Raw genomic sequence first — 26899 nt, forward strand, 5'->3', positions numbered from 1 at the left:
TGCCGAGGGCTACCCTGGCAGGGATAACCTAAATGTGATGACTGCAACAGTAAATACACTTGAACATCTACATTTATGGTAAGTGTACACAACTGTACTTTCAGACAGCCCCTGGCAAAGCAGGAAGGCTTGCCAGCCATCTCATCCCAAGCAGACACATAACTGGATCCCACTAGAATGCTATCAGCTGCATAGCCAGTTTAGAATACAGATTATGCTGTCTCTGAATGTCATCATCATTCTGGCTGATGACAAACTACTACTCAAGACCAGTGTCTTTCCTGCCTCAGACATTAACATATCAAGCTCATATCCTCATGTCTTCCTCGGTAGAGCACCTGAGCTTATTCATCTCCCTCATGGTCCACTATTCTGCCATAATCATATTTGTCAGGATGGATTGTTCTAAGAGCCCTTGTTACATCCTTGATCCTGGTTCTGGAAGGATGGCTGGTCCTTATTTTTATGCCTGACAATAGAGTAATCTATTACTAAAACATTACTATGTGAAGAAGCATTCTCAGTGTGCCCTAGAGACTTAGGGTGTGTACCCTTAGGACTGTTAGATGTATGTATGGATGTGCAGCATGAAGGTGGGTGCATTGCTGTGTGAGCTAATGACTGAGGTTTCTTAGTTCTTAGCCTTGGAGGCTTAGACAGTGTTATCTTGTAAGTTCATAGGTGATTACTAAGCCAATGGCACAAGAGCATTTACAAGCCTAGCCAATAATACCCAGGATATGACAGTATTATAGCTTAATTCCCCAGATATGGGACTGGTAGGATCAGGGCAGTGGGTCTTTCGCTGTTGGAGCCCTGAGTCATTTTACAGACTGCCTTTATCCATAAGGGACTTGGGGAGTACCCCAGGAGTGAATTTGTGGTTCCCAATCCATTTATCCAAATTCTTTTTGAAGACAGTGAGGGACATACTTTGTTTTATGAAGATGGAAAGTTTATTCCATAGATGAGGCAGCCTTTGTGATACGAATCTGTCCCTCATCAAGTTCTGTTAGGGTCAGAAATAAGGTTCAGGTCCATGGAGTGTGTATAATTTTTTTTGCAAATATGTAACATTTTCATCAGGGCCAGATCAAAGAGTGCCGTGTAGGTCAGACATAAGTCCCCTCTCAGTAAATTATATGAGACAGAGTAAATGGATAGGGCCTTTAGTTGGTCTGCATAAGACATACGTCTTATGCTTTGTATTTTTTAGTGAGAAACCTCTGGGGCTTCTCCAGTTGGTGTAAGTGCCTGATTAAGTACATGCAGAAGGGAGCACTGTATTCCAGTAAAGGCCTGATGAGCACCAAGTACAATGGCACTATGACTTGCTTTGATCTTGATGCCATGCATTTACTTATAAATTGAGCTACATGGAAGGATTTCCCCACTACTGCAGCTACCTGGTGTTCAAAGATTTGGTTATTATCTATCTGTGTTCCTAGGTCCCTCACCACCGGGTGTACTTTTAAGGGTGTGTTATCAACATTATAATTTGCAGGGATATCTGAGTTACTGAATGGTATAATTATGCATTTTTTAGTATTTAGTCTCAGACCATGGTTTTGGCACCAGCTATTTGTCATTTTTAGGCCTGTTTGTAGGATGTCAACATCATTTAGAGATTCAGTGATTGCTCCCAGCTTACAGTCGTTAGCGAACCTGGTGAGCCAGAGGCCCATAACACTGGCCTTCACTTTAGAAAAGTATATACCTAACAGGAGGAGTCCCAACACTGAGCCCTGTGGAACACCGCTACTAACAGGTTTCTCATCGGAAGTGGATTCACCTATCTGGACAACATGTGTCGTGTCAGTGAGCCAGTTGGCTATCTATCTATCTGATGATGTAGGGGTTTATGCCTAACTCAGTAAGGTTGTCTACGATCCCCGACTGGGGGATTGTGTTGAAAGCTTTGACCACGTCTAGATAAGCGGTGTGTACCATTTTATCCTCATCCATGACCCTGGTGACTCTCTTGAAGAAGTCTACCAGACTGAGCAGGAAGATCTCCCTTTGACAAAGCCAAATTGCGTCTGGTCCAGTTTTTGGAAGGTTCCTATGTCGTTATTGATCAAGTCCATGATAATTCTCTCCATGGCCTTACAGATAAGACTGGTCAAGCTTATGGGTCTGTAGTTCTGTGGGTCAGTTGATGGGCCCACCTTGTACACAGGGAGTACTGTTGCAGTCCTCCATTCCTCTGGGGCAAAGCCCATTCAGAGGATGTGGTTAAGGAGGGTTTCTACTGGCCCTGATACATTCTGTTTTAAGCTATTTAAGAAGCATCCTGGAATGTTGTTGGGACCCATCGAGGCTGTGTTTTTGGCTTTAGCAAGTGTGGACCTGTTCCCCCGAAATGACCAGTAGGGGGATGTTGCAGGTATTTCTTTGGGTGTGGTAAGAGGGGATGTGGGGAGAAGTTTGAACTGAATTTGTCGACTAGCAGGTTTGCTACAGTTTTAGGTTGGATGTAAGTGTTGCCATTCATGATTAACTCGACACTTTGCTGAGCATTTCCCCTGAGGTTATGAACATAATTGAAAAAAAACATATGGTTAATCTTCACCTGGGAGGCTATATTTGCTTCATAGTTTGCTTTGGTGTATTTGACCAGCTCTCTGATTTGATTGTTTAGACTAGTGAGTGTCTTTTTGCACTGATTTGCCTGTTCCTTCTTGACTTTGGAGAGGATTTTTTTTTCCTTTTATTGACTAGCCTGTTTATGCTAGGGTTCCACCAGGGTGGTTTATTTTTGCCAGTAATCATAGACAGTTACTGCCTCCTCTATACATGTATGAATGTGGTTGTACAGTGCTTTTTTGTACAGCTCAGATCAGGCCTCAGTGTCATCCTGGTTCAGAGAGGTTTGGAAGTTTAATACGCTGTCACTTAGTTTGAGATAATTGGCCTTAGCAAAGTTCCTAATAGGTCTGGAGGTTGTGGGGGTTCTAGGTTAGTTTTAATACTAAAGGAGATCATTTTGTGGTCGGATCTTACCAGGGAGGGGTTAATACATGGAAAGGAGCAGCATTCCCCCTTGGTTTGTGAGTACTAGGTCTAAGATATTTGTACCTTTAGTTGAGGAGCTAACTAGTTGCTTCAAGGTGTTTGCATTGACAAAGTAGAAAAACCTCTGAGAAACTGAATTATGGATCATATAGGTCTCCCAGTTTATGGAGGGGTAGTTGAAGTCACCCATAAGTATGGTGTTAGGCTGAACGTTAAGAGATTCCAGTAGGTTTAAGTAGGAGGTGTAGTTTTCCAGGCTCATGTTAGGTGATCTGTAGCTAGCAAGGATATGATAGGAGGTAGCACCTATGGTTAGTTGGGCATAGAATAGCTCAAGTGAGTCATGTTGTTGGACCAGTCTAGCAGTGTACATGTCCTTTATGAACACTGAGATACCTCTTCCATTTGTTTTATCTTGAGCTGAGAGTGATTGAAATGTATAAAAAGCATTGTAGCCTTTGATAGCCGAGGTGCTTCTATGGTTCTGAACCATGTTTCTGTGACTGCACATATGTCTACATTCTCCAGGGTGAGGAGTGCTTCCAGAGAGTGCAGCTTTTTATTTAAACTTCTAGTGTTGAGCAGCAGTACTTTTAGGTATTCATGAAGGATTTTTGTTATGTTGGAGGGTTTAACAACTTGACACGCCCTAGAAAAGGCACTGTGAGGATAAATACATTTTTTGCCAGTATCTGGATGCCAAGTGGTGACAAGTGCAAACCTCCTCTGGTAAACATCTTGGTTTGTTGATTATATCTCTCCAGGATGACAGATATTGTATCCCCTTGTGATAGTAGAAATGAAGCCAATTGTTGAAGTCAGTCATTTTTTGCTAGTACTGTGGCATGATTCATAGCCCCTGGGTCACGTATTCAGAGAGTTCCATCATGTCTGCCTTCATGTAGTCCAATGAGGTAAATCTTAGGTTGCTTACACCCACAAGGACTATGACTGCATCATACTGGTGTGCCGATCTGGAGGATCCTGGCTCCAGACAGACAGCTCACTGTAATTGTCTTCTTGTTTTGCCTGGTAAGGGGGACATTTGTATGTCTTACAATGGAATCCACAATAACTAGAATGTTTGGCTGTGTGGTGTGTTGCATTATGGGCCTGAAAGCAGGACTACTATGATTTTCAGAGTTATGTGTTTTGTGAGGTGCTGTCTTTTTTGAGTGTGCACAGGGCCACTGCGAGATGCTTTTATGAGGTCTTAGAGGTTTGGGTAGATTACAAGTGAGTACCTCAGCATATGTAGGTCTATGCATTTGTTCCTTAGTGTTGATAGTGAGTGTTTTGGGTGTAACGCTAACAACCTGGCTTGCATTGTTTGTGTATGTATGTAAGAGCTTTTCCTCCAGTGGCATTCTGTATCTGCATCTCTCACACACTGTCTTTTCTAAAATTAAATGTTTGTCAGTGAAAATTAGGTAGTTACTACATTGCCTCTGGATGCCCATATCCACCAGGCCAGAAACAGAAATGACAGGGAAGCCCCTATCCATTATATCAGATCCTGAGTAGATGGAAAGGAGTAGGGGAGAGTCACTTAAAGGTCAAAGTGACAGTGCTTAGTAGTATACTATTAGATGAACTGCAGTGGTACTGCCCTCTGCACACACTGGCAGCTCTTCGAGCAGCTGTGAACAGTGGGAGACTATGGAGAGCATTCCCCATAGAAGATTTTAAACTGGAGAACTTTGCTTATATCCAAGGCACAGGGAATCAGTTAAACCAGCCGGCTGAAAGACTGTTACAACAGTTAAGCCCTCAGACCAATTAGATATATACACTATAAACTTTCCACCAGCTGTTTCCAACTTGGATGGGTTGATTATTAACTCTCTTCTCCCAGCAGAGTGTAAAAGAGCCCTCTTAATGTAAAACAAACTAGTTTTCAGCTCTTTTACAACAAAAATCAGAATTCCCGCAGTATTAGAAATCCTTGGAAATAAGTTCACAACCTCAGTGTAAGTTGTTATGTGGAGGTGCTTTGAATTGTTTTATTACTGAATGTGTTCTGAGGTGAGAAGGTGGCCTCCAATCCAGATTCAATAAATACTTACACCTTTACATTGTAAGATAGTGACAAAAGAGTCTTCAGTAAACATGAGACTGTTACTACACTGCCCCAAAATACATAATGCTGTCAGACTTGTCTACAGAACAGACTCCAAAATGACCATTTCAGATGAAGTTGGATGAGAAAACAGTATCACTTAATAAGTTAAATCTTAATATAAGAATCATCATCATCATCAGCAGCAGCACCCCCCCCCCTTTTCCCATTTTCTACATGGGGTCAGGGTGTCATATCAGCTGTTGCCGTGTCTGTCTATTCAGTGCTACTCTCCTGCCTTCTTCAACAGTCATGCCTGACTGTCACAGGTCTTCTCTCACACAATCCATCCACCTCTTTGCTGGCCAACCTTGTTTCCTCTTGTCTTCTTTCTGTCTGTCCCAAATCTTCTGCACCAGATTGTCATCTGCTTTTCTGCACATGTGCTCAAAATCAGTTCCCTTTGGTGTTTTTGTAATTGGTGCTACTTTGACTTATGATCTTATGTCCTTGTTTCTTCATCATTCCCACGGTATAAATCCTACCATCTGTGTCAGACACTTCAACTCCATCAACTCTAGCTTCATCAACTGCTCTGCCTTTATTGCCCAGGTTTCTGTACCATACCATAGTACTGGTTGCACCACTGTTTTATACACCTTACTTTTTAGTTCCTTTGGCATTCTTCTGTGTGTCACATACTACACCAGATACTCTGTGCTAGTTGGCTGAAGCCCCTCTGATTCTTGCTTTGACCTCTTTACTCAGACTTCCCTTCTCCTCAGCCACCCCTCCTAGATTCATGAAGCTTTTAACCTATTCCATTATTTTCCTTTCTATCTCATTTCTCGGCTTCTTCTGAACTCCATCATTTACTGCCATTACAACTGTCTTATCTGTACTCCTCTTCATCCCATGTGCCTTCAATTTTACATTCCATTCCTCTATCCATTCTGAAGTTCTTGCTCAGAGTCTGCCTGTAATGCCACATTGTCTTCATACAGCAACTTTGTTGATCTCTCCCCTCCTACCTGTTTGCTAAAGTAGTCCATCAACAGTATGAACAGCTCTGGGCTCAGTGCTGAACCTTGATGCACACCCACTCCCACTGGGAACCCTCTCTGTGAGACCGAACACTGTTTTTACCTGAGTCATTGGGTCAATGTACATAGCTTGTACTAATTCTACTAATGTTTCTGGGACTTAAAAACACTGCAGGAATGCCCAAATCAGCTTTCTTTGGAATGCAAAGTTGGACTCGAATCTCTAGTTTATTCTCAATTATCTGTCTAACTGCAAACAATAGGTCAGTTATTCTGAATTCTGATCTGAATCCGAACTGTTCATCTCTCATCTTACTTTTCTACTACTCTGCGTATTCATTTATAGTCAGTAATACTCACGAAAGAGTATACAAATGGAATTGCTAATTTCCCAAGCCGTTAACCACATACTCATAATCATTGAAAATAAAATACCTTAAATATCAAGATAAAGTCATAAAACATAGGGGATACAAGAAAATAATTTCTTATTAATAATGATCCCCAACACTTTTCTCATTTTCGTGAAGCTTATTGTTCTATTAGGCATGTTCAACTGACAAGGCTATTGGAAGAACGGATCTACCACATCGCAAGGCAGTGAACCAGCGGATTTCCTGGCATGCTCTAGAGTTGTGTTGTGATACAAGAATCTTAGCAGATCTACCTTCCCCACAGCTCACCCTCACAGTTATCCCATACATTAGCCTAATTAGCAAGAGGTTCTCCCGTTCAATTCTCGGCTGGAGTGTGGGGAGTACCTTCTGTGTGGAGTTTGCATGTCCTCCCCACAGTTGGGTAGGCGTTCGAAAGACATGGGTGAATGGGCGTGCCTTCGTTGAAGGTTGGACATCGAGCTGGCACCTCAGCGTTCGTGAAAATCTACTGCCAATCATTAGCGGACCGGAGTTCCGCTGTGGCGACCCCTAACCGGGAAAAAGCCGAAAGACGAACAACAACATTCTAGTTTTTACTTGGCTATGAATCTGGTCCTTAAGCCCTGTACACTTCCCTATTTTTCAAGCACATTGTTTCCATGGTCACCAGGTGGGGGCCCTGTAGTTCAATTAAGTTCACCCTATGACATCTCCGAATTCCAATTAAGACCCTATCATGATGCATCACTGTGTTTCTTCCCACTATGACGTTCCCTCAACCAATCTCATCGAACCCATTCAGCCACTAATCCAGTTCAGTCTTAAATATTATATATGTGTTTTTTCACCCTTTTTTGTTTTCTGTCCAGCCATGGCTCAACAGCTAAACACCCTTGAACTTATATGCCCCCCTTTTTTATATGTGTTAGTTACTCTCTGTTTCATAGTAGGCAAAATTGTAAGCATGCTAGGCTTACATGTTAATACTATTGTCTTTAAATTTATTGCGTCAAATTTTCAGAAGGCAGATCTGACGAAGCAGCAGCAAAAGCAGTTTGCATGCTTGTTTTGCAGCACAACTCGTGTAGTTGGTATTTACTTAATTATTTACTTATCTTTACAAAAGTGGCACATTTTCTAAAAAGTCCATTTAACTTTTTTTACCCCAGTTTTTAAGGAACTGCACCATACACAGTAGCTCATGACAGAACTTCTTTGGCTTAATCCATATGCATAAACCCCATTGGCCAACTAGTCCATGCCCTGGCCCTGTTGGTCACACTAATTTTGTCCAAGCCCATGCTTTACTAGCATCGAACTCCCAAAAGACTGGGCTCTCATTAGCCATTTTGAATCAGTAAGGTAATTTCTGTGTCAGCCTATTAGACTTCTCGACTCCTCGCCTTCTTAATTCCTTAACCAACCACTTTTAACCTCCTTCGGAATTCATTCATTGGTAGATCATAATGGCATGGTTTCAACTCATTGGAATTAAACTTTTCCTACCTATGGCTTGCTAGTGTTTTTCTTATATGAACCAATCAGGTTTTTATTTTATCCACCATAGTTTGAATTTTTTGTATGGGAAATGTTTGAATTTTTCTTAAACATGACACAGCGCTCATCTGTCTGTTTTGCTGACAAATTCATATTAATATAGTAAAAGATCATTATTGATAACAAATATTTTCTTGTATCCCTTATGTTTTATGACTTTCATCTTGATATTTAAAGTATTTTATTTTCAGTGCTTACGAGTACATGGTTAACGGCTTGGGGAAATAAGCTTAACTCTTTGTTTGTATACTCTATTGTGTATTTTGGACCTCGCAGATTGTTCTCCCAACAGTGCAGGTTTTCATAGCCAGCTGACAGAAAAATGTTTCCTAGAGGTGTTTCCTTTGGTATTTCTATAGTCAGTAATACTGACAGAATTCAATGTCAAATAAAGGTTATTTGACCCATTAGTAGCTTTTTGTTTCCAACTTTAGTTTTAAGGCAAGAGGACTTTGATGTCCTGTGAGTTCCAAGACACTATTTTACATGTAGTAGTACTTTGTGCCTGTATCATTTTTGCTTTGGATTACTATTTTTTTGCCCTTTACCACTGTTGACTATTCCTCATTCAGCCTGTCACTCAAAGTGTAAATTCACATACCATCTGAACCCATTTTCATTACACATTCTGTGTGCATGTGAATCTCTGAAAAATAATACTTGTCAGCTCTGTTAGCCTAATTTAAATAAAGTGTCATGCATGAACACATACGGATTTACTTCAGAATATCGAAGGTTTAAAACTTCGAATTTCTTATGGTTGAGACCATATGATCAAAGTTTCAAAACTTTGAAATTCTGTAGTAAATATAAAAACAAAACAAAATCATGTTCCTCAACGTTTTTGCAGGGGGGGCAAGCCTCCCTGCACCCCCACACCCCCTGATATTTAAATATATCGACTCAGAGATCGCACTACAGCGAGCAAAAGGGAACATTTCCCATTCTGCGCTGTATGGAGGTCTCCATTCAGAACGTTCGAAATTATAAGACTTCAATCATATGGTCTCGACCATATGACAATGGAAGTTTTAAAGCTTCAGTATTCTGAAGAGAACACACACACACACACACACACACACATTTGATATTCGAAGTTTTAAAGCTTCGATATTCTGAAGGGAACACACACACACACACACATATATAAAGATATATGTGTGTGTGTGTGTGTGTGTGTGTGTGTGTGTGTGTGTGCGCGCTTTTGTATAGGGGATGGTTTCTTCTAAGACACAGGGGGAACTGAAACATAAGTAGCATAAGAGGTTATTACACTTTTCGCACATGCATGACCCTCACCCGCACTGATGCTCATTCTACCTGTAGTATTTGTTAGAAATGTTCCTCTTGTTCCTCTTTCGGCTTTTCCCGGTTAGGGGTCGCCACAGCGGAACTCCGGTCTGCTGATGATTGGCAGTAGATTTTTACAGTGCCAAGGTGCCAGCTCGATGCCCAACCTTCAACTAAGGCATGCCCATTCTATGCATGCCTTAATTCAGTACAGACATTGCAGTTTAACAGCCTTGTAAGTGAATAGTGTTAGTAATTTAAAAAGCATCCTTTATATGGGTCTTTTAGTGTTGTCCATAAATTCTGAAGATAAGACATTGAAATGAAAACAATGCCATTATGGATATCTATCTGTCTAGCCAAAAGAAGAAGAAATAGCAGTGCACTTTAGCTTAACCCCTGCAAAAAATGCTGTTTTTTGTTATTCTGGGTGTGTGGTTTGATGAACTGAAGATCGAGCAGTTTTCCTCAGTCAATTTAATTTCATTTTGTTTGTACATGTATATACACAAGTGCACACACATACTAAGTGGTCCAAATGGTGATGGCTTTCTGGTAAGTATTACAGTTTCTTTTTAAAAATATGGTGGTTTTAGGTTAGAGACTGGGTTGTGGATGTACGGCACCTTTTACTTTCTACTGCTAGTGTTACTTGTAGAGTCAAGTCAGTGATATGGGTAGAATTAATCAAGCCCCACTACACCATTGCTTCTGTTTCAGTTTATTGCTTACTTGTAAGTGCACATATCTCATTTGAGGCATTTGTATAGCATATTAGAACTGCAATTCTCTAAAAGCGAAAAGTAGCAAGATGTTGCATTAGACTTTTCAGCAGCATAATTTTATTATCTTGGTTAGTCCTAGAACAGCAACATATGAGTGTAACCCTTAATACAGAACTTGATTTAACCACTGAGTTTAAGAAAGACTACTGAACAGCGATTGTTTACTTAGAGCTGAGAACCAAGTGTGCACACATTCAAAAAGGAAAGCAAACTGCATGTCCTTTCTTAGACACTGCTTCCACTATGAGTGAATGAAAACAAATGCACTGAAGATCGGAATCACCAAACTGCATTCCCCTAAAACATCTTGCCAAAAATCCCACTCCCGAAATTGTGTATACCAACTGTGGTCGCACTTAGTCAAAAAGTGGGAAATTCCCCCAAAAAGGGAATCACTTCTGGCAAAATGAGAAAATGAGTGTGTTGCTGCCAGGATCCAGAAATAAGAGGCTGTAATACATTTCACTTGGATTAGGAATTGGTTTTCTATAACACGCAGGCATGATTGTCATAACTTGTTTTCACATTCCTAAGGCATTTGAGTGTGTTTGTGGCTAAACAGGATAGCTGTCTTAGCCTGCTAGTACTAATTTCAACCTTATTAACTCTAATACTTATATCTCTCTCCCTCACTTGTATCATAGGTAGCCCCCTCCCCTGCCTAGCTTCCTGTGGTTCCCAAGACCTGACATCACGCCCATCAGGACCACAAACGAAAACTAAACCTGCAGCCTCAACTCTTCTTAAAACTCAGGGTAAACACAAAGCATTATTACCCTATTCAGAGAGAACTATATTGTCCTTGTTAAGAACCTGACACTCCAACTTGAAGACTTTAATAATACAAAGCCTGGAAAAATTGTATCATTATAAATATCAGCACTAGTAACTCCACTGTGTTGAGTTATACTAGTGGCAATTGTTACCTTTAAGACCCTGCAAAATCTCCTGGCGGTGTAGGCCCCGCTCCGCTCCCCTCCCTGCCCCCTTATCCCACCCGCCCCCCGTATCCCTACTTTTATAGCTACAAATAGTCCCTCCCACTTTCCCACTTAACAAATCCAAGGCTCCCTTGTCAAACTCCATAACTCCTCCCACCCCAAGGCCCACACCCTCTAACAAATCCCACACAAAGTCTCTTCCCCCACTCGATACCCTTTTCCCTTCTTCAGTATGGCAAATTTCACTTATACTATTACCCCCATCATAGTTATACTTCTCATCACCACCTATATCCTAACAATATATGAAAACCAAACTCTTATAGGCATTCCTTTCCCTAAGTGCCACACCAACTCCCAATTCAATCTCCATGTCAGTTATATTCCACCCTCAATCTACCAGGACAAAAATGTATCCCCCAAAATAGTCCACCCCACACTTCAACACCCTAAAATTCCACATAACAAAACTAATCTCAAAATCCTATTTAAATTACAAAGATTTTTAGTTTACTTGAAAAATTGTATTAACATCGACGGAGATATTCACCCAAACCCAGGTCCGACCACTATGCCAATTTCTAATCCCCATAATTTAACCCGAAAATCTACTGACTCCCTTCTAATACTACACCTGAACCTAAGAAGCATTAACAACAAAATTCACAACCTTCACGCCATCATAGCTACTCATTCCCCTGACATCATGTGTCTAACCGAAACATGGCTAAAACCCACTACTAAGAATGAAGAGATCCTCCCACCCGGGTACAATATTCTCAGGGCTGATCGTGCAAAGAAAAAAGGTGGAGGAATAGCTATTATGTTTAAAAATAAACTGAACATCCTGAAGAACCAAGTACAACCTCCTAAGATCTCAAACCTAGAAATTATAGCCCTACAGGTCTGCCTAAACACTCAAAAACGCATCAACCTTATTGTAACCTATATCCCACCAGGGAAGAACACAGAAAACCTGGAGCAATCCCTGAGCTGGCTAGCCATCAACTACCCACAAGAAACCATAGTTCTTGGAGACGTCAACATTGACTGGTCTCTCTTTTCTACCCAGAAAACTCCACAACCTATTAACCTACATGGTTTTTCCCAAAATATCCTATCCCCAACCAGAAATAGCAACTCACTTCAAAAAGAAAGTATTATTGACTGGATCCTTACTAATAGAGACTCTAATAACTACACCACTGGTACCCTTCCCTGTGACCTCAGCGATCACCTAATAACTTATATCATTAAACATAAATGCCCAACTTCTAACACCCCCCTATATAGACTAATCAGAAACAAAAAAAAATTTGTCCCTCAATTATTTCTTGCCGACCTGAAATCCTGCAACTGGACCATATTAAAGACTCTTTCACTAGAAGAGAGTGTGTCCCACTTCAATGACACGTTCCTTAAGATACTTGACTCACATGCTCCACATAGACAAATTAGAACCAAAACTCACATAGCACCTTGGCTCACTAGTGATACTAAATCCAAAATCAAACTTCGTGACCAAGCCTGGGACAAATGGAGAGCCACAAAAACCCCCCAAGACCGTTATAAATTTCAACAACTAAGAAACGCCACTAAAACTGCCATTACCCAAGACAAAAAACAATATTTCTGCAGCCTCCAGCAAAAACACCAGAACAACCCAAAGAAATTCTGGGCAGGTTTTAACAACCTTCTGCACCCAGGCAAAACTTCCACCCCAACCCCTGAGAAACTGTTAGAGAAAGGCCAAGAAGAAGTAGCCAACACCTTTAACTCCTTCTTCACTGAGACTATCCAAACCCTAGCCAGTCACCTTACCTCCACTTCCCCACCTGCTGCTAAACTGCATCTTGACACCCCTACCCCCTTCAATTTAAAGCCAGTCTCTTCCTCCTATGTACGCTCCCTCCTAAAAAAACTCAAACCAACCACCCTAGCGGCTGACCACCTTCCTGCAGAATTCTTACAAATTGCGTCTGATGAAATAGCCTACCCCATATCAATCCTAATAAATAGAACTATAACTGAGATGAACATTCCCTCCATTTGGAAGACTTCGTATATCATTCCACTTCACAAAGGAGGTACCTCCCTGGAAACGTCAAATTATAGACCAATAGCCATTCTGTCCCCGATAGCGAAAATCATGGAAAGATGCATCCACAAACAACTTCTTCACTATCTGACCTCTAATAATCTCTTGTCCAATGCCCAGCATGGTTTTCGCCCACACCATAGTACAACTACTGCCCTCCTTTCCTTTGTTGACTCAATCAACAACAATCGTAATAACAAACTCATATCCTCTGCCCTCTTTCTGGACCTATCAAAAGCATTCGATATGGTCAATCATCAATTCCTGCTCAACATCCTTGAAACCCTACGTCTGGACACTCCAGCACTAAACTGGTTCAATGCCTACCTCACTGGTAGGCAACAAGCTGTCCTGTGGCAAAACAGAATATCAGGACTGCTCCCTAATACCATAGGTGTTCCTCAGGGCTCGATACTGGGCCCACTTCTGTTTTCCATCTTCATAAATGACCTTCAATCAGTCATCCCTAAATCCACCTGCATACAATATGCCGACGACTCCACCTTAATCTGCTCCGACGTCTCCCTCTCGAATCTCCAAATGACCACACAACATTGTTTTCCACTAGTTGAAAATGGTTCACTGACTTAAAACTCCTACTTAACCCAGCTAAAACCAAACTATTACTTTTCTTCCCCAACGTCTTCTCACCTCTAGGCAAAGAACTCCCAAACACTAACAACATAACCTTTCATATTAAATCCAATAATGGGACCCTCATAACCCCTGTCACCAGTACCAAACTGCTAGGTGTCACTATTGATCATAAGCTCAAATTCGACATACACATTACCCAAACAGTAAAGTCTGTTAACAAAAAACTAGGATCTATGTACAGAATTAAAACTTCCTAACTCCCACTACCAAATTAACTATTGCCCGCACCCATCTCCTCTCTTCCCTCCTCTATGCTTCCCCGATCCTCTCTTTTCTCAATAAACGTGAACTTAACATGCTCTCTCTTGCCTACAACCACACTGCCAGATTTATTACAGGTTCCCCTTATCGAACCCATCATTGCCTTAATCTGAAAACTTGGCTGGTTGGAACTGCCAAATCTCCTCAAACTTAGCCAACTGCGAAGCTTATAAAATAATCAACCATCCTGATAGAACTCCCTCACTGTGCAAAATTCTGACTCCATATACTAACCTCAACAGTCTCCGATCATCAAACAGCATCCAGATCCTAACCATTAAAGCAAAAAACTCAGGTGGGGATGCCCTTTACGCCAATTCCATTGGCAAGCAGTGGAACTCCTGCCAAACAACCTTAGACTTACTACTTCACTCAATCAGTTCAAATCTAACCTTAAAGAATATCTCTCCACACAATGGACATGCCCATGTCGAGAACCTGACTAACTACATATCTCATAACTTCTAGTCCCATATCCCTAGCCCATTTCGCTAATTGCAGATCTCTAAAATCTCTCTTTCCTTTTAGTAATAAGGAAAATCTCTGATTTCAGTCTATTTTCCAGTATCATTAACGAAATCAATGTTTTGTGTATAACTTCCTGTCTGTCCTTTTGTCTTATATAACATCTATGTAAATTTTCATTCCTGCATATGTACGCTATATTCTCTTTTTTGTAACAATACTTTGAATCTTGTAATTTAAATATGTACTTCCATTGTGTATTGGAGCTTTTCTCCTCGGGCCTCTACTGAAAACGGATATGTATCCAGCTAGACCAGCCCGGTTAACAAATGTAAAATAAATAAAATAAATAAATACTTATGGACACAACTGCAAGTAACCATTGCCCTCTCTCTCTCTCTCTCCCCACCCACACATACACAGACAGGAGGCTTGCAGCAAGTACCAGGGGTGTTTTTTACACATTACAGGAGCTGATGAGGATTTTCTTATCTACTTGCATACGTTGCTACAATGTTAAGCAGATACGTTTAATTCGTATTTTATTTGGTAGTAATGTATAGTCGGTTCTGTGGTGCCGTGTGCCACAAACCACAGGGTAATGTGTTCTACTTGTGTCTAGTGATCATTTTGTGCAAGTTACATCATTTTCTTTTGCACAGACACAAGAAAACAAACTGAGTTTGTTTTCCACTGATTGTCCTTTACAACATACTTTCTGTGGGGTCTATGTTAGAACATCGAAGTTTCAAAACTTTGAATGTTCTAATATCGAACCCTCTTCAGCGAAAGCTGAAAACATAGAACATACAGAACAACAATTTTTTTTCCTAGGGAAAAAATTTGTTGTTCCAAAACACATACACACAACACAAGTACACCAAACAAACAGCAATCCACACACATACACCTAAAATCTTACACCTAACCCTACACTAAACTATACACACACCAGTAACAATCGACTTACCTTAACCAAAATCCAAACCCTAAGGTCCGTCACTATTGCACAGTCACCTCACACGTGCCCTAACCCTAACTCACCTACCTCACCCTAACCCTCCTGTCCACACAATCGCACACTTACCTGACCCGCGCCCTAACCCTAACTCACCTAACCCCTCCCTACCCCTCACGTCCACACAGTCGCACACATACCTAACCCACGCCCTAACCCTAACTACCCTAACCCACACTCAGTCGCACACTTACCTGAACCCGACCCTTAACTTTCCACCACAGCGCTGAAAATACCGAAGCAACAGAAACGGACAACCGAATTCTTTCCCTAGGAAAAAATTTGTTTTTCTGTTGCTTCGATATTTTCAGCTTTCTCTGAATAGGGTTCGATATTAGAACATTCGAAGGTTTGAAACTTCGATGTTCTAATATAGACCCCTTTCTATGGACCCATTTCCTTTTCTAAGGTTTTTCATATTGAAGTATGTTGATATTTATCTCTGTCACTCTTTCCATATATAGTATGTTATGTAACCCCTATTTCATTCCATTTGCCGCCTCTTGGCAGGTGTGTGCAGTAGTTTTATTGAAAATGTACTTTTGTTGCCACATTCTTTAGCAGTTTTTTCCTTCCAATGTAAATAAATCAATATTTTAAATAAACATTTAAAAAAATAAAATGATTTTTACTGGAAGATAAAAAAAAAATTGGCCTGTGTCCTGCATACCCTACTTAGTTTACCAACTCTGTTAATGGAAGCTAGATGAAAAGGGAAAAAAACCCAATCTGGCAACACCTGGATATATTTTGGTCAACTATGCCTCACACAGTTAAAGGAGTTAAATGCAGAAAAGTGACTGAACCCACACAGAAGACTGGAACAGTTGCATGACATCCCTTCTACTCAAACTGTAGCCTGCCTGTGTTGTTTTGAGATGACCTTTTCAGAGCTCGATACTTGGATCATGATGTCACATATTTATTTATTTATTTTTTTGTCAGTTGAATGTTTTCTTCTGTTGGTGACAACTCCTGTGCATGCTGACATCTTCTAGCTTTATCTCTTCCCCTGGTACCCACCTTGCCAGTACATCTACTAACTTCATTTATGTACATACTCATTCTGTTACTGCATTCATTTATTTGTAATTTACAAGAATGGAACATAAACTGCCAGAAAAAAATGCTCATTTGTCTTGGTATTATTTAGTTTGGGTAATTTTATTTTATAGATCAGTTGTTTTCTTAATAAAGTACCTTAAGCTGTTTGTTGTACTTTTGAATTATGTTTTAGCTGTTGTGTGTTTCTTTTCCATTGGATGTTTCAATTTTTTTCTTCTGTTCATCCTTTTTTCCTGTGTCTATGCCTCTTTTCTCCTTGATTACCCTGTCCTTTTTCTCCGTCTCTCTTTCACTTTATCATACATTGGTTTGCCTCCTCCCCCTTCCCTTTCTTTGTTCCTTCTTCTGTACTTTGTTCCTGTCCTTCATTCCTTCCTTTAACTTGGTTTCAACGTATCCTCCCTTTGGTCAACCTGTTTTCTTTGTGCCAATGTGGCCTTCATGATGTCACCGGACTGCTGTTTCTCATTCTTTGTGCCTTGATGCTTAATCCTGTGTGCTGCACGCTGGTTCTTCCATGCTTCACTGCCGTCTGTATTCTTCTGCTAACTGTCCTGACACCTGGGCCTCACTCAAATGTCTTATTTTACTCAGAAGTGAAGGCTCTTAGACAGATGAGAGGTAAGTACTGGAGCTTTCTCATTTTTTCTCAGCAGTTTCTAGCAAGTTCATGTTTACTGTTTTCCTTTTTTGCAAACTTTCAGGCAAATGAAGGGAAACATTTGGATGGCCTTTCCTGTAAAAGTCTTGAAAAACCTTAATTCTGAGATTGTTTCCCCAGCATTATCTTCATTTTAGGTCATTTTGATTCATACAGTACCAAACCAAGAGAAAAGAGAGAATTAAACTGTAACGTGAATAAGATGTGTCAAAAGCAGTTTTTTGTATGTTGATATTATATATGAGACATTTTCCCTAGCATTATTAACATATGCTTTCTTTGTGATTTCTATGTTCAGTAATGTGCATACTCCTTTTGTTTGGATTTGTATTCTCTTTCACTATGCAGTACATTTTCCATGTGAAACATAATATAGCCACTTAGCATTTTCATCTGTTGTATATATTTTAATTAATCCTGAGATTATGAAGTAATACCAGAGAAACTGATATTTTATTACCAAAATAATCAGGAATACATAGGAAGAAAACTCACAATGCAATTTTTTTATTATGAATTTAATACTTCATGTTGCTGTTTGCTGCATTTGTAGTTATTTGTACAAATGTATTGCATGTATTGATATTCTAATTTTCACTTCAGTACTTGCTTGTCATGTTTTGTTCTGTTGCTGCTTGGCAAAGTTTCAAGGGCTTTTGGTTTTATGGAGCTTAGTAACTGAATGTTCTGAAAGTAAAGAGCTCATCAGACCTCTTTAGATGCACCACATTGGAGCATGGCGTTCTACCATATTGTAATGGTGAGTTTGTCTGGGTAGATGAGCTTTTTGTTATGTTTCCTGGGATAAGCAAATAATACTTTATCCATGTGGTATTTTGCAGTATGTTAATCAAGCATGATGAATAGTATTGCGTTTGTGTTGCTGCCCCCCCCCCCCCACCCCACCCCCGACCGGCACAGTTCCCTCCTTTCAGCAGTGATTGGAAAAAACTATCTGGTTAAATCACTTGCTCAAAAACACACAGTAGGCACATGGAGGCCAAGAGAATCAAACTGACAACTACAAAATAAAGCTCATTAGCAACTTTGAGATTTAATCTTCTTTACTAAAATGACAGAAAAAAAAAACACAGCTTTCTTTAAGTCTTCGGTACCCTATATGTTATTTTTCTGTTTTGCAGCATATAGCTGAATTAAGGTATGGACTTGCTTGTTCATTAGCTGAATTTGTATGCCTTCTTTACCAGCCCCACTACTCAGAACTGTTTTTATATTTTGTTGCATCAATTATCTATTAGTATTTGTCTTACTAGGACCATAGGAAAGTAGAAACAAAGAACATTACTAGATAAGCGATCAAAGTGACCTTAAGACACCTAGCCATATATACCTTTAAATAGATACACTTAAAAGTTCTTGCTACCTTTTGCAAGTACTTAATAGTGGACATCTGGCAAATGAGGCAGAACCAAACATGGTAACAGTGGTATAAATTTAGTTCATAGGCAAATACTAGGCTATCAGTCTGCAGACTATTACAAGCCTAGCCAATAACCAGAGGTTATAATTAAACCCTGTATCCTGTGTCCAACAGACCTTAACCATTATGTAAACCTCCACACCCAAAGGATAGCTACTGTGAAGCTGCAGGGGAATGAACCCAGGACATCTTATGTGCATAGCTTGTGTTCTACTGCTGAACTAATCCCCTCACATCTCTACGCTTCTAATCATCAAGATTAGCTCTAAAGGCAGACAAAGTAGTATTTTGCTTGACCTGTAGCGGTAACTTATTTCATAACACTAATACTTCATGTACACCACTGTATAATGAAAACCCACCAAAAACTTGGTCTGCTCTACAGAAATCAATGGTTTCTCACCCCCAACTCCAGAATCTCACTTACCCAGGCTTATCTCCTCCCTAACTTCTTCTTCTGCTCTCAGATCCTTAGTAACCTACAGTCCTCTCTGCTAGCTAAACTCAAAATCACATATAACAAAGCTCTAGATTTGCAGCTAACATGCCATCTTAACACCATCACTCTCTTCAAACACTTAGTTGGTTAGAATTTCCTAACCAACCCTTACTTACTCAATTACTTATTATCCACTCTATCCTAAACAAACCATCCTCCTGCTCCAGCATATCCTCTCTTATTTCCCTCTGTAACCATCTACGCTCCCTTAGAAGCTCAGACCAAGTTCATAAAACCAAAAAATCACTAGGACAAAACGTCTATAGCTACCATCCTGCTATAGCATGGAATAAGCTTCCCATGTCTCTTAGAAATATCACCCATGCACATGCTTTCAAGACAGCCCTCAAATCTCACCTATTCAGCACTTGGAAATGTAACTGCAATCACCCCACCTAATCTTTCTTTCCCTTTTTCCTCCTTCACTTTTCTCGCCCCCTCCCCCATTTTCACTTACACTTCTTCCTCTCCCAGTTATTCTCTATCTGTTCTAATTTTCTACTTATTACAACTATAACTATCAACTGCTCCCTATACCCCTCCAAACTCCTGCCCCATGTTATGCCTACCTCATGTCTATGAATCTAACATTAGCCCCTCAGTAATTGTTTCTTCTCCCATTTGCCACCTTGTTTTTACTAAGCACCTCAATACTCACCTCTAATTTAGTCTGCTCCACTTGCAGATTTTTTTAATCTGATGTTGTTAATCTTCATTCATTCCTTACTGTTGGGTGTTGGTTCTGTCCTTGGAACCGAATCGGCCATTATAACAAGCTCGTGCCAGCCAAAAAACTCGAGCTAAGCTTTTACTTATAGTACCCCTCTCAACATTACCTCAGACCTTGTTTGCTGCGTACTGAATCAGGATGTGTCAGGCTAGCTCTCAGCTAAGTCTTTTCAAATTTTTCGAATTTCGTCTCTTCTTAAGCCTTGTTTGCTATTTTTTTCATATATCTAGTTAGCCTACTGTTAATCGCATACCTTTTGTTTATCTACGTGAGTGTCCTTCTCTTTCTTTTCTTCCTTTTTACCAAGTTTGGTACTCTTTATGCCATTGCTGATATAGGCCTTCCTTTATCTCTGAGGTAATGCCCAATACCATTGTTGGTACCCCCCCCCCCCCACTGTTAAAAAAAGAAAATTGTTGCATCACTGTTGTTAACAGTATGTCTCTGTAATTTGATTGTTCTTTTTCTTTGAGGCTAAAATTATATTTTTTGACCTTAATATGTCTGAAAAAAAAAGAGAACAACTGGTTTTACGTGCTGTGACCAGTGCAACAGCCATATGTCCTGTGTCTACGGTCTCGGGATGCCACACCTATCTGTGAAACCCACTTGTGAGATTTATAAAGGGTTTAGCTCCCGCCCTTTGGCAGAACGTAAAAATAAGCTTATGCTTAAAGTTCTCCTTAAATCTCCTTTCACGGAGGCTGTCTGTGAGATGGAGGGCTCATCTCCTCCAAAGAAAGAACATAAAAAGAGGAGCAAATCCTTACCCTCCTCTCCTCACGCCAGTGAATCTATATTGAAGGAGCCAAAAGCTAAAATTTCTTAATTGGCACCAACATCCGCGGCACTGGGGTCTTAAACCCCCTCCACGGTTCTATCTTTAGTTCCAGCACCTCAGCAGCTGGCTATGGTGCCGTCCTTGGCACCTATTCACCAGGCTCCAACTACAACACCGATTGTGACAAAACTACTGACTTGCGTTTCAGCACCAAAAATAGTCATTCCAATTCCGGTCACTTCCCCCCTACCTATACATCATGCTGGTCCTTCGACCTTGGTAATGAAAGGTGAAATAACTCCTCGGATCCAATATTCCCCTTTAGTGGGTCCATTTTTTGGCCAACAATGCAGCCCATTTCTAGAGCATCCTGACTCCCCGTCGGGGATATCCACCCGCTCCTCCAGGAGCCTTTCAGAACTGGACATAGTGAGGCTAATGGATCAGCTCCTGGGGGCCAGAGGATTTTCAACTCCTTCCAAATCCTTCCTCCCACCTGGAGCTGAGAATTTTTCACCATGGACTCCTACATACTTTGCTCCTTTAACCTCCCTGGAGGTATCAGAGTCTTCGGCACCAACACCAACCCCGGTTCCAACTTCTTTGGTTCCATTGGTAGGCCTTCCCATGGCTCCGGAGTCTACCCTTTGTCCATCGACTCACCCAGAGCTGGGCCATCCATGGGATCAAGACTGGCCTGTCAGCACAGTGATCCCTAGTACGGCACCTGTTTTTTCCATGTTACCGTTGGAACCGAGTCGTCTCGTTGCCCCTTCCCTTGGAGTGGGTTCATCGGAGTGGCATGTGACCCCAGTCCTGAGGTTGTCTTTTTTGGTTCCGGGCTCCCATCCCCTCTCTGGACTCCCATCCCTCTGAGTCGAAGTTGATACAGCCCACTACTCAAGGACACCAGGCACAGGAGCCTCAAGACATCCTTCCACAAGGTATCCACTCTGCAGAGTCCTCCTCAGATGTCTCCACTGAGGAGGTACCTCGCAAGAGATTGTGCAAGAGGAAGCACGGGGATTCCCCTGAAAAATCCCTTACCGAAGATACAGACTACAATGAAGGGGAAGGGTCCCCACAGTCGCCCCCTGAGAATATCTCCTTTGGAGACATATTGGAAATCTTGAAGCAGCGGGGAGATTGGAAGTCCACCACCCCATCCTCTGAGGAGTCTGTATTCTTGCAGAATTTCTGTGCCCAGCCTTCTACTTCCTGGGTGACCCTGCCTGCAGATGACCTGGTTCAGCTCATCGTGCAGCATGCTTGAAAGAGTCCTGATACCATTGAACGTATCCCCCAGAGACCAGACAAAATTCTTTCTCCTCCAGAGGACAACCCACACTGGTCTAAGGGCCTACCAGTAGATGCTATGGTTGTGGCAATGGCCACCAAGAAAGAGCTTGCAGAGGAGAGCTCTACAGTCCATCCCCTAACAGGGAGTCTCAGGCAATAGACAGACTAGGAAAGCAGGTGTACTCTTCAGTGACCTTTGCAATTTGGTCCCTGAACTGTGTGGCACATTTTACCCGGCTTCAGAGAAACCTAACCTTAGAACTCTCAGAAACCCTAGCAGGAGCAGCTTCTGATGAGGTATGTGACAAAGTTGCCTCACAGCTTGCCACCCTGGAATCTATCTCTAACTCGTCCATGCAGTTGATTTCTCACTCTACCAAAGGTGTGGCTAGAGCAGCAGGTGTAGGCGTTATCACAAGACATCACTCCTGGATGCACCTATATGATTTTGTGGGTCCCTTTAAGTCTTCTTTCCTGAATGCCCCCATAGAGGCCTCTTCTCTTTTTGGCCCCAAGGTAAAAGACACTTTAGCCAGGTGTGAAAAGGACGGTAAGACCTTGTCTGCTGTAGGCGTATGTTTTTCCACCCCACAACGATCCTACTCTAAGAATCAGAGGAGTGGAAAGATGTGGTACAAGAAATCCCAGGGTCCTTTCCGTGACACACATGGTGAGTTTTCCCCCTAGGGCAGTAGGGGGAACTCAACTGAAAGATGCCTCTTCAGAGGCACAGGGTGGTTCGCATAATCAGAGATTCAGAGATTTTTTTCTGTGGACAACCCTATCAGTGCTCCTGAAGAGCAGCCCAATTGCTTACCTCTTGAAGCAGTCGGGGATGATTTTCTCTGCACCACGTTGCCTGGCAGATGATAACCACAGATTTCTGGGTGCAGATGATAATTGGAAGAGCTTATCACATCCCTTTCAGTCTTTATCCAAGACCGCTAAAGCATATTCCCAACATTCCACCCAGTCAAAGGGAAGCAGCAGCTCAAGAAATCCAAAAGCTGCTTCTTAAAAGAGCAATCTCGACAGTCCCACCAGACTACATAGGATCCGGATTCAACTTGAGGTTCTTTTTAGTGCCAAAAAATATAGGGGACTGGTGGCCAATTCTGGACCTCAGCATCCTAAACAAATTTGTCAAACAAACAAAATTCCAGATGGTCACGGTTCAGTCTATACTATCCTTTCTGGAGAAAGACGATTGGGTGCTTGACTGATCTTCAGGATGCGTATTACCACATAAAAATGGACAAATGCTCTGGAAGATTCCTCCACTTCCAGCTGGGAGCCAATCACTACCAATTCCGAGTGCTGCCCTTTGGTCTCTCTACAGCCCCCAAAATGTTCACCAAATGCATGGCAGTGGTAACAGCTCACTTGAGACTGCAAAGATTCCGGGTGTTTCCATATTTAGACAATTGGCTGCTTACCATCTCAACCAAGCATCTACTAGCCTCAGCCATTCATTACACTCTACAACTAATGGAACACTTAGGGTTAACAGTAAACAAAGACAAATGCAAGTTGACTCCTTTTCAAAGACTGGAGTTCATAGGGGCAACTTTCGATACTCAATCTTGCCTAGTTTCCCTCCCACTCCACGGGCTGGAAAGACTCAGATCTCAACTCCGGGTGATACTCTGTCAGGACATAGCTCCAGCTCGGGAAATCCTCCAACTACTAGAGTCAATGGCAGCATCAATAACAATAGTTCCACTGGCAAGACTACACATGAGACTCCTACAGTAGCTTTTGCTAGTGGTCCCTCCCTTTTTTAATTTCTCCAGATCTTTTGGGTTTTTAATATCATGACAGGAATGGACCCCATTCCTAAGTCAAAGTACGATTAAAGTTCATGAAATTAGTATTGTTTCACTCTTTATGTCAGCCAAAAGTGCTCTTCACAGCACCTGCAATGTGCCCAGTAATGACTCCTTGTCTAATTCATATGGAGTTACATGTATTGGTAGAGTATCTAAATATGATTGTAGACTTTTTTTTTTTTTTTTTATAAGACCCATTGCTCCTACTACTATCGGAACTGTCTGGGTTTCTTTCTTCCACATTGCTCTAGTTTCTGCTTGCAGATCCTGATATTTTAGGGCTTTGTGCCTGTCTGTACGCAGGACACTGTAGTCACTGGGTGTGGTGATTTCAATGATCAATGCTACTTTTATCTTCTTTTCCTGGACCACTAAATCCAGTTTTCTAGCATTTATCTTTTGAACTGTTGGCAATGGATGATCCCATGTGATGTAGACTTCATCATTTTCTTTGATGCTTCATGGCTTATGTTTCCAGTGTTTTTTAGCCACTTCAACACCATAATGTTTGCATTATCCCCAGTCCAGCAGTCTTGACACATTATTATGCCTTTCAGTATACAGTCCTTCTGCCATTAGTGTGTCACAACCAGCAACTAGATGTGCAACAGTTTCCAACTCTGTTTTACAAAAACTTCATATGTCCTTCTGTTACTATGTTGCAGTATTCTTAGTGTGGGATTCCCCGCCTCAGGCAACCCGAACGTAGACTCCTATACAAAAGCTTAAGCCTGGTTGCTGTAGGTGCATGGGATGTCACACAGGGCCATAAACCAGGGACCTTAAATGTGATATCTGCACACACAGACCTCAGAACTTGTCAGCTGCAGATGACATTATATCGATCGCTTTGGTCCTACACTCGAAGACTTCTAAAAAGCTAAGTACTCCACTGGGGAAAGTTTCCATTTCTTTGCTTGAGCTTGGGTAGATGTAGTTATCGTTAGCTGATGTCAGCTAAGAAGGGCAAATGCCATTGCCGGCATCAGATATGACATAAAGATACACATGACTGTTGCGTCTTTTGTCTAGGGAAGGAACACGACAATAATGCATGTTCCATTTGCCAATCTTTTGTTCCGAAGACCCTTCACAGCCATCTGGCCACCCTCAACTTATATTAAGAAAACCAACGTCTCAAAAAGCTTGCGCTCAGGATGGACCCTGAATCAGGCATTCCAACTGAACCACCATGGAAAAAGGCCAAAGTTTCCAGGCCTATCTCCGTTGCCTCTCCGCCATCGGACATCACCAGATTCTGATCTAGGGGTTGAGGGACATTCGACTGAACCGTCAACTTTGATGGCTCCCACCAAGGAAGCTGCTTCAGAAGTTACGGGATGTGCATCCTCGGAGACAGCACAGATGTCGGTCCCTACCGATGTTGAGGGGGAACCAGAAATAGTTGGACGACCGACTGAGATGCCATTACCTGAAGCCCAGGCCCCAGAATCCAGGCCTTCTCCCAGACCTACTCCTTCTAAGCAAAAACAAAAAAACAAACACCTGACTCCTACCCCTGAAGGAGTCCCAGACTGGCAATCATTTACTAATTCCTTGATGTAGGCCTTTATGGCTCTTAGGCCCACAACCTATTCTCCCTCCACTATTCCAGTGCTTAGTCCTAGGCCTGCCTCTGCCATTTCTCTCCCCTTGCCTACTACTCAAGAAGGAGAGGAGGATTTAGAACCTTACTACTTATCTTCTAATGAGTCTATTTCTTATGCCTCACAAATTGCCTCTCCTTTGGAATACTATTCCCTAGATGAGGAATAATTTGAAGGGGACTCCCCACCAGAAGATATTACTTTTGGGGAAACAATAACAAAGATGAAAGAATACTTCAAATGGGACACTTCCCAGATGACTTACACCCAGAGGAGGTATTTTGAACTCCTTTAAGTGGAATCACCCTCCCCATCAGCCATCCCACCTGTCTCACCTGCCTATATGGATGCTTTTACCTCTGCATCCAAGAATTCAGACTCACAGCCACCTTCTCCTAAGAGACCGGATTGGTTCTGTAAAGTGCCTGATGACCAAAAATTCTTAGTTAACCCTCCCCTGGCAGACCCTGCAGTTATTGCTATCTCACCTGACAAGCAATCCAGACTGATTCCTTCAGCATCTCTTCTGCCCACTAATAAGGATAGCAAAAGCATGGACAGGATTGGGAAAAAAGTGTACACCTCCTCCACCCTGGCCTTCTGAGCTATCAGTTACCAAACATGCATGGTAAAATATGCCCTGGACCTAGTTTCACAACCCTCCAATCACTTGACTGCCCTACCAAATCTGACATAGCATCTAAATTGTCACTAGCTTCTCGGGGAGCTAGACATTCCATTACGTGCAGTTATGATGCCGCAGAGGCACTTCTGCAGCTTCTGCTTCAGTTTCCCACAGATACTCTTGGCTTTGCCTACAACCACTCCCTGAGGATTTCAAATCTAAAATTATGGACGCCCCATTAGACCATAACCTTTTGTTTGGCAAACAATCTCCAGAACTTTTTAAAAATCTGCAGGAGAAAAGTAAGGAGCTACAGAACATCAAACATTTGCTTGTGTCTCCTATTCCTAAGTATTACAGGAATTATCCTGCAAAAACTTCTTTTGTCAGGAGAACTCCTTCTTCCGGCACCCACTCCTCTACCAGGCACAGGAGAAGAACAAGGAGGCAAACTTACTCCAGACCTGCTTCCTTTCAACCTACTCCAAGACAGCTTTTTCAGGATAGAAGTGCACCCAACAATGCGTGACTGCCTTGGCCCTCTACCTTTGTCAGCCTGCCTACCCCACTGCCTCCCCTTTTGGAAACAGATCACATCAGACCAGTGGGTACTGACTATCATTCAAAATGGATACTTCCTTTCTTGGAAGGAAAACCCATCCCAGGGCCCATCCCCTTTCCACCCAAAAATCAAATTCACCTCTTTCCTCCCATTCTATTAGACCTCCAAAAATTAGGAACACTAGAACCTGTCTCTCCAGGGCAGGAAGGAAGAGGATTTTACTCAAGATTCTTT

The 26899-nt window shown here is 41.7% G+C and overlaps 1 protein-coding gene across 1 annotated transcript in view; it reads left to right on the forward strand.

Moving 5' to 3' along the window:
- ESPN (espin) overlaps window positions 1–26899 on the forward strand; it is a 3774415-nt gene that overhangs the window by 2981187 nt on the left and 766329 nt on the right. The window contains exon 12 of the mRNA XM_044063026.1: window positions 17226–17252. Coding sequence (XP_043918961.1) covers window positions 17226–17252 — 27 coding nt within the window. The remainder of the gene's footprint in view (window positions 1–17225; window positions 17253–26899) is intronic.

The sequence above is a fragment of the Protopterus annectens genome, chromosome 2.part1 (assembly GCF_019279795.1).
Source record: "Protopterus annectens isolate FY-2018-M chromosome 2.part1, PAN1.0, whole genome shotgun sequence".
Taxonomy (NCBI): Eukaryota; Metazoa; Chordata; order Ceratodontiformes; family Protopteridae; genus Protopterus; species Protopterus annectens.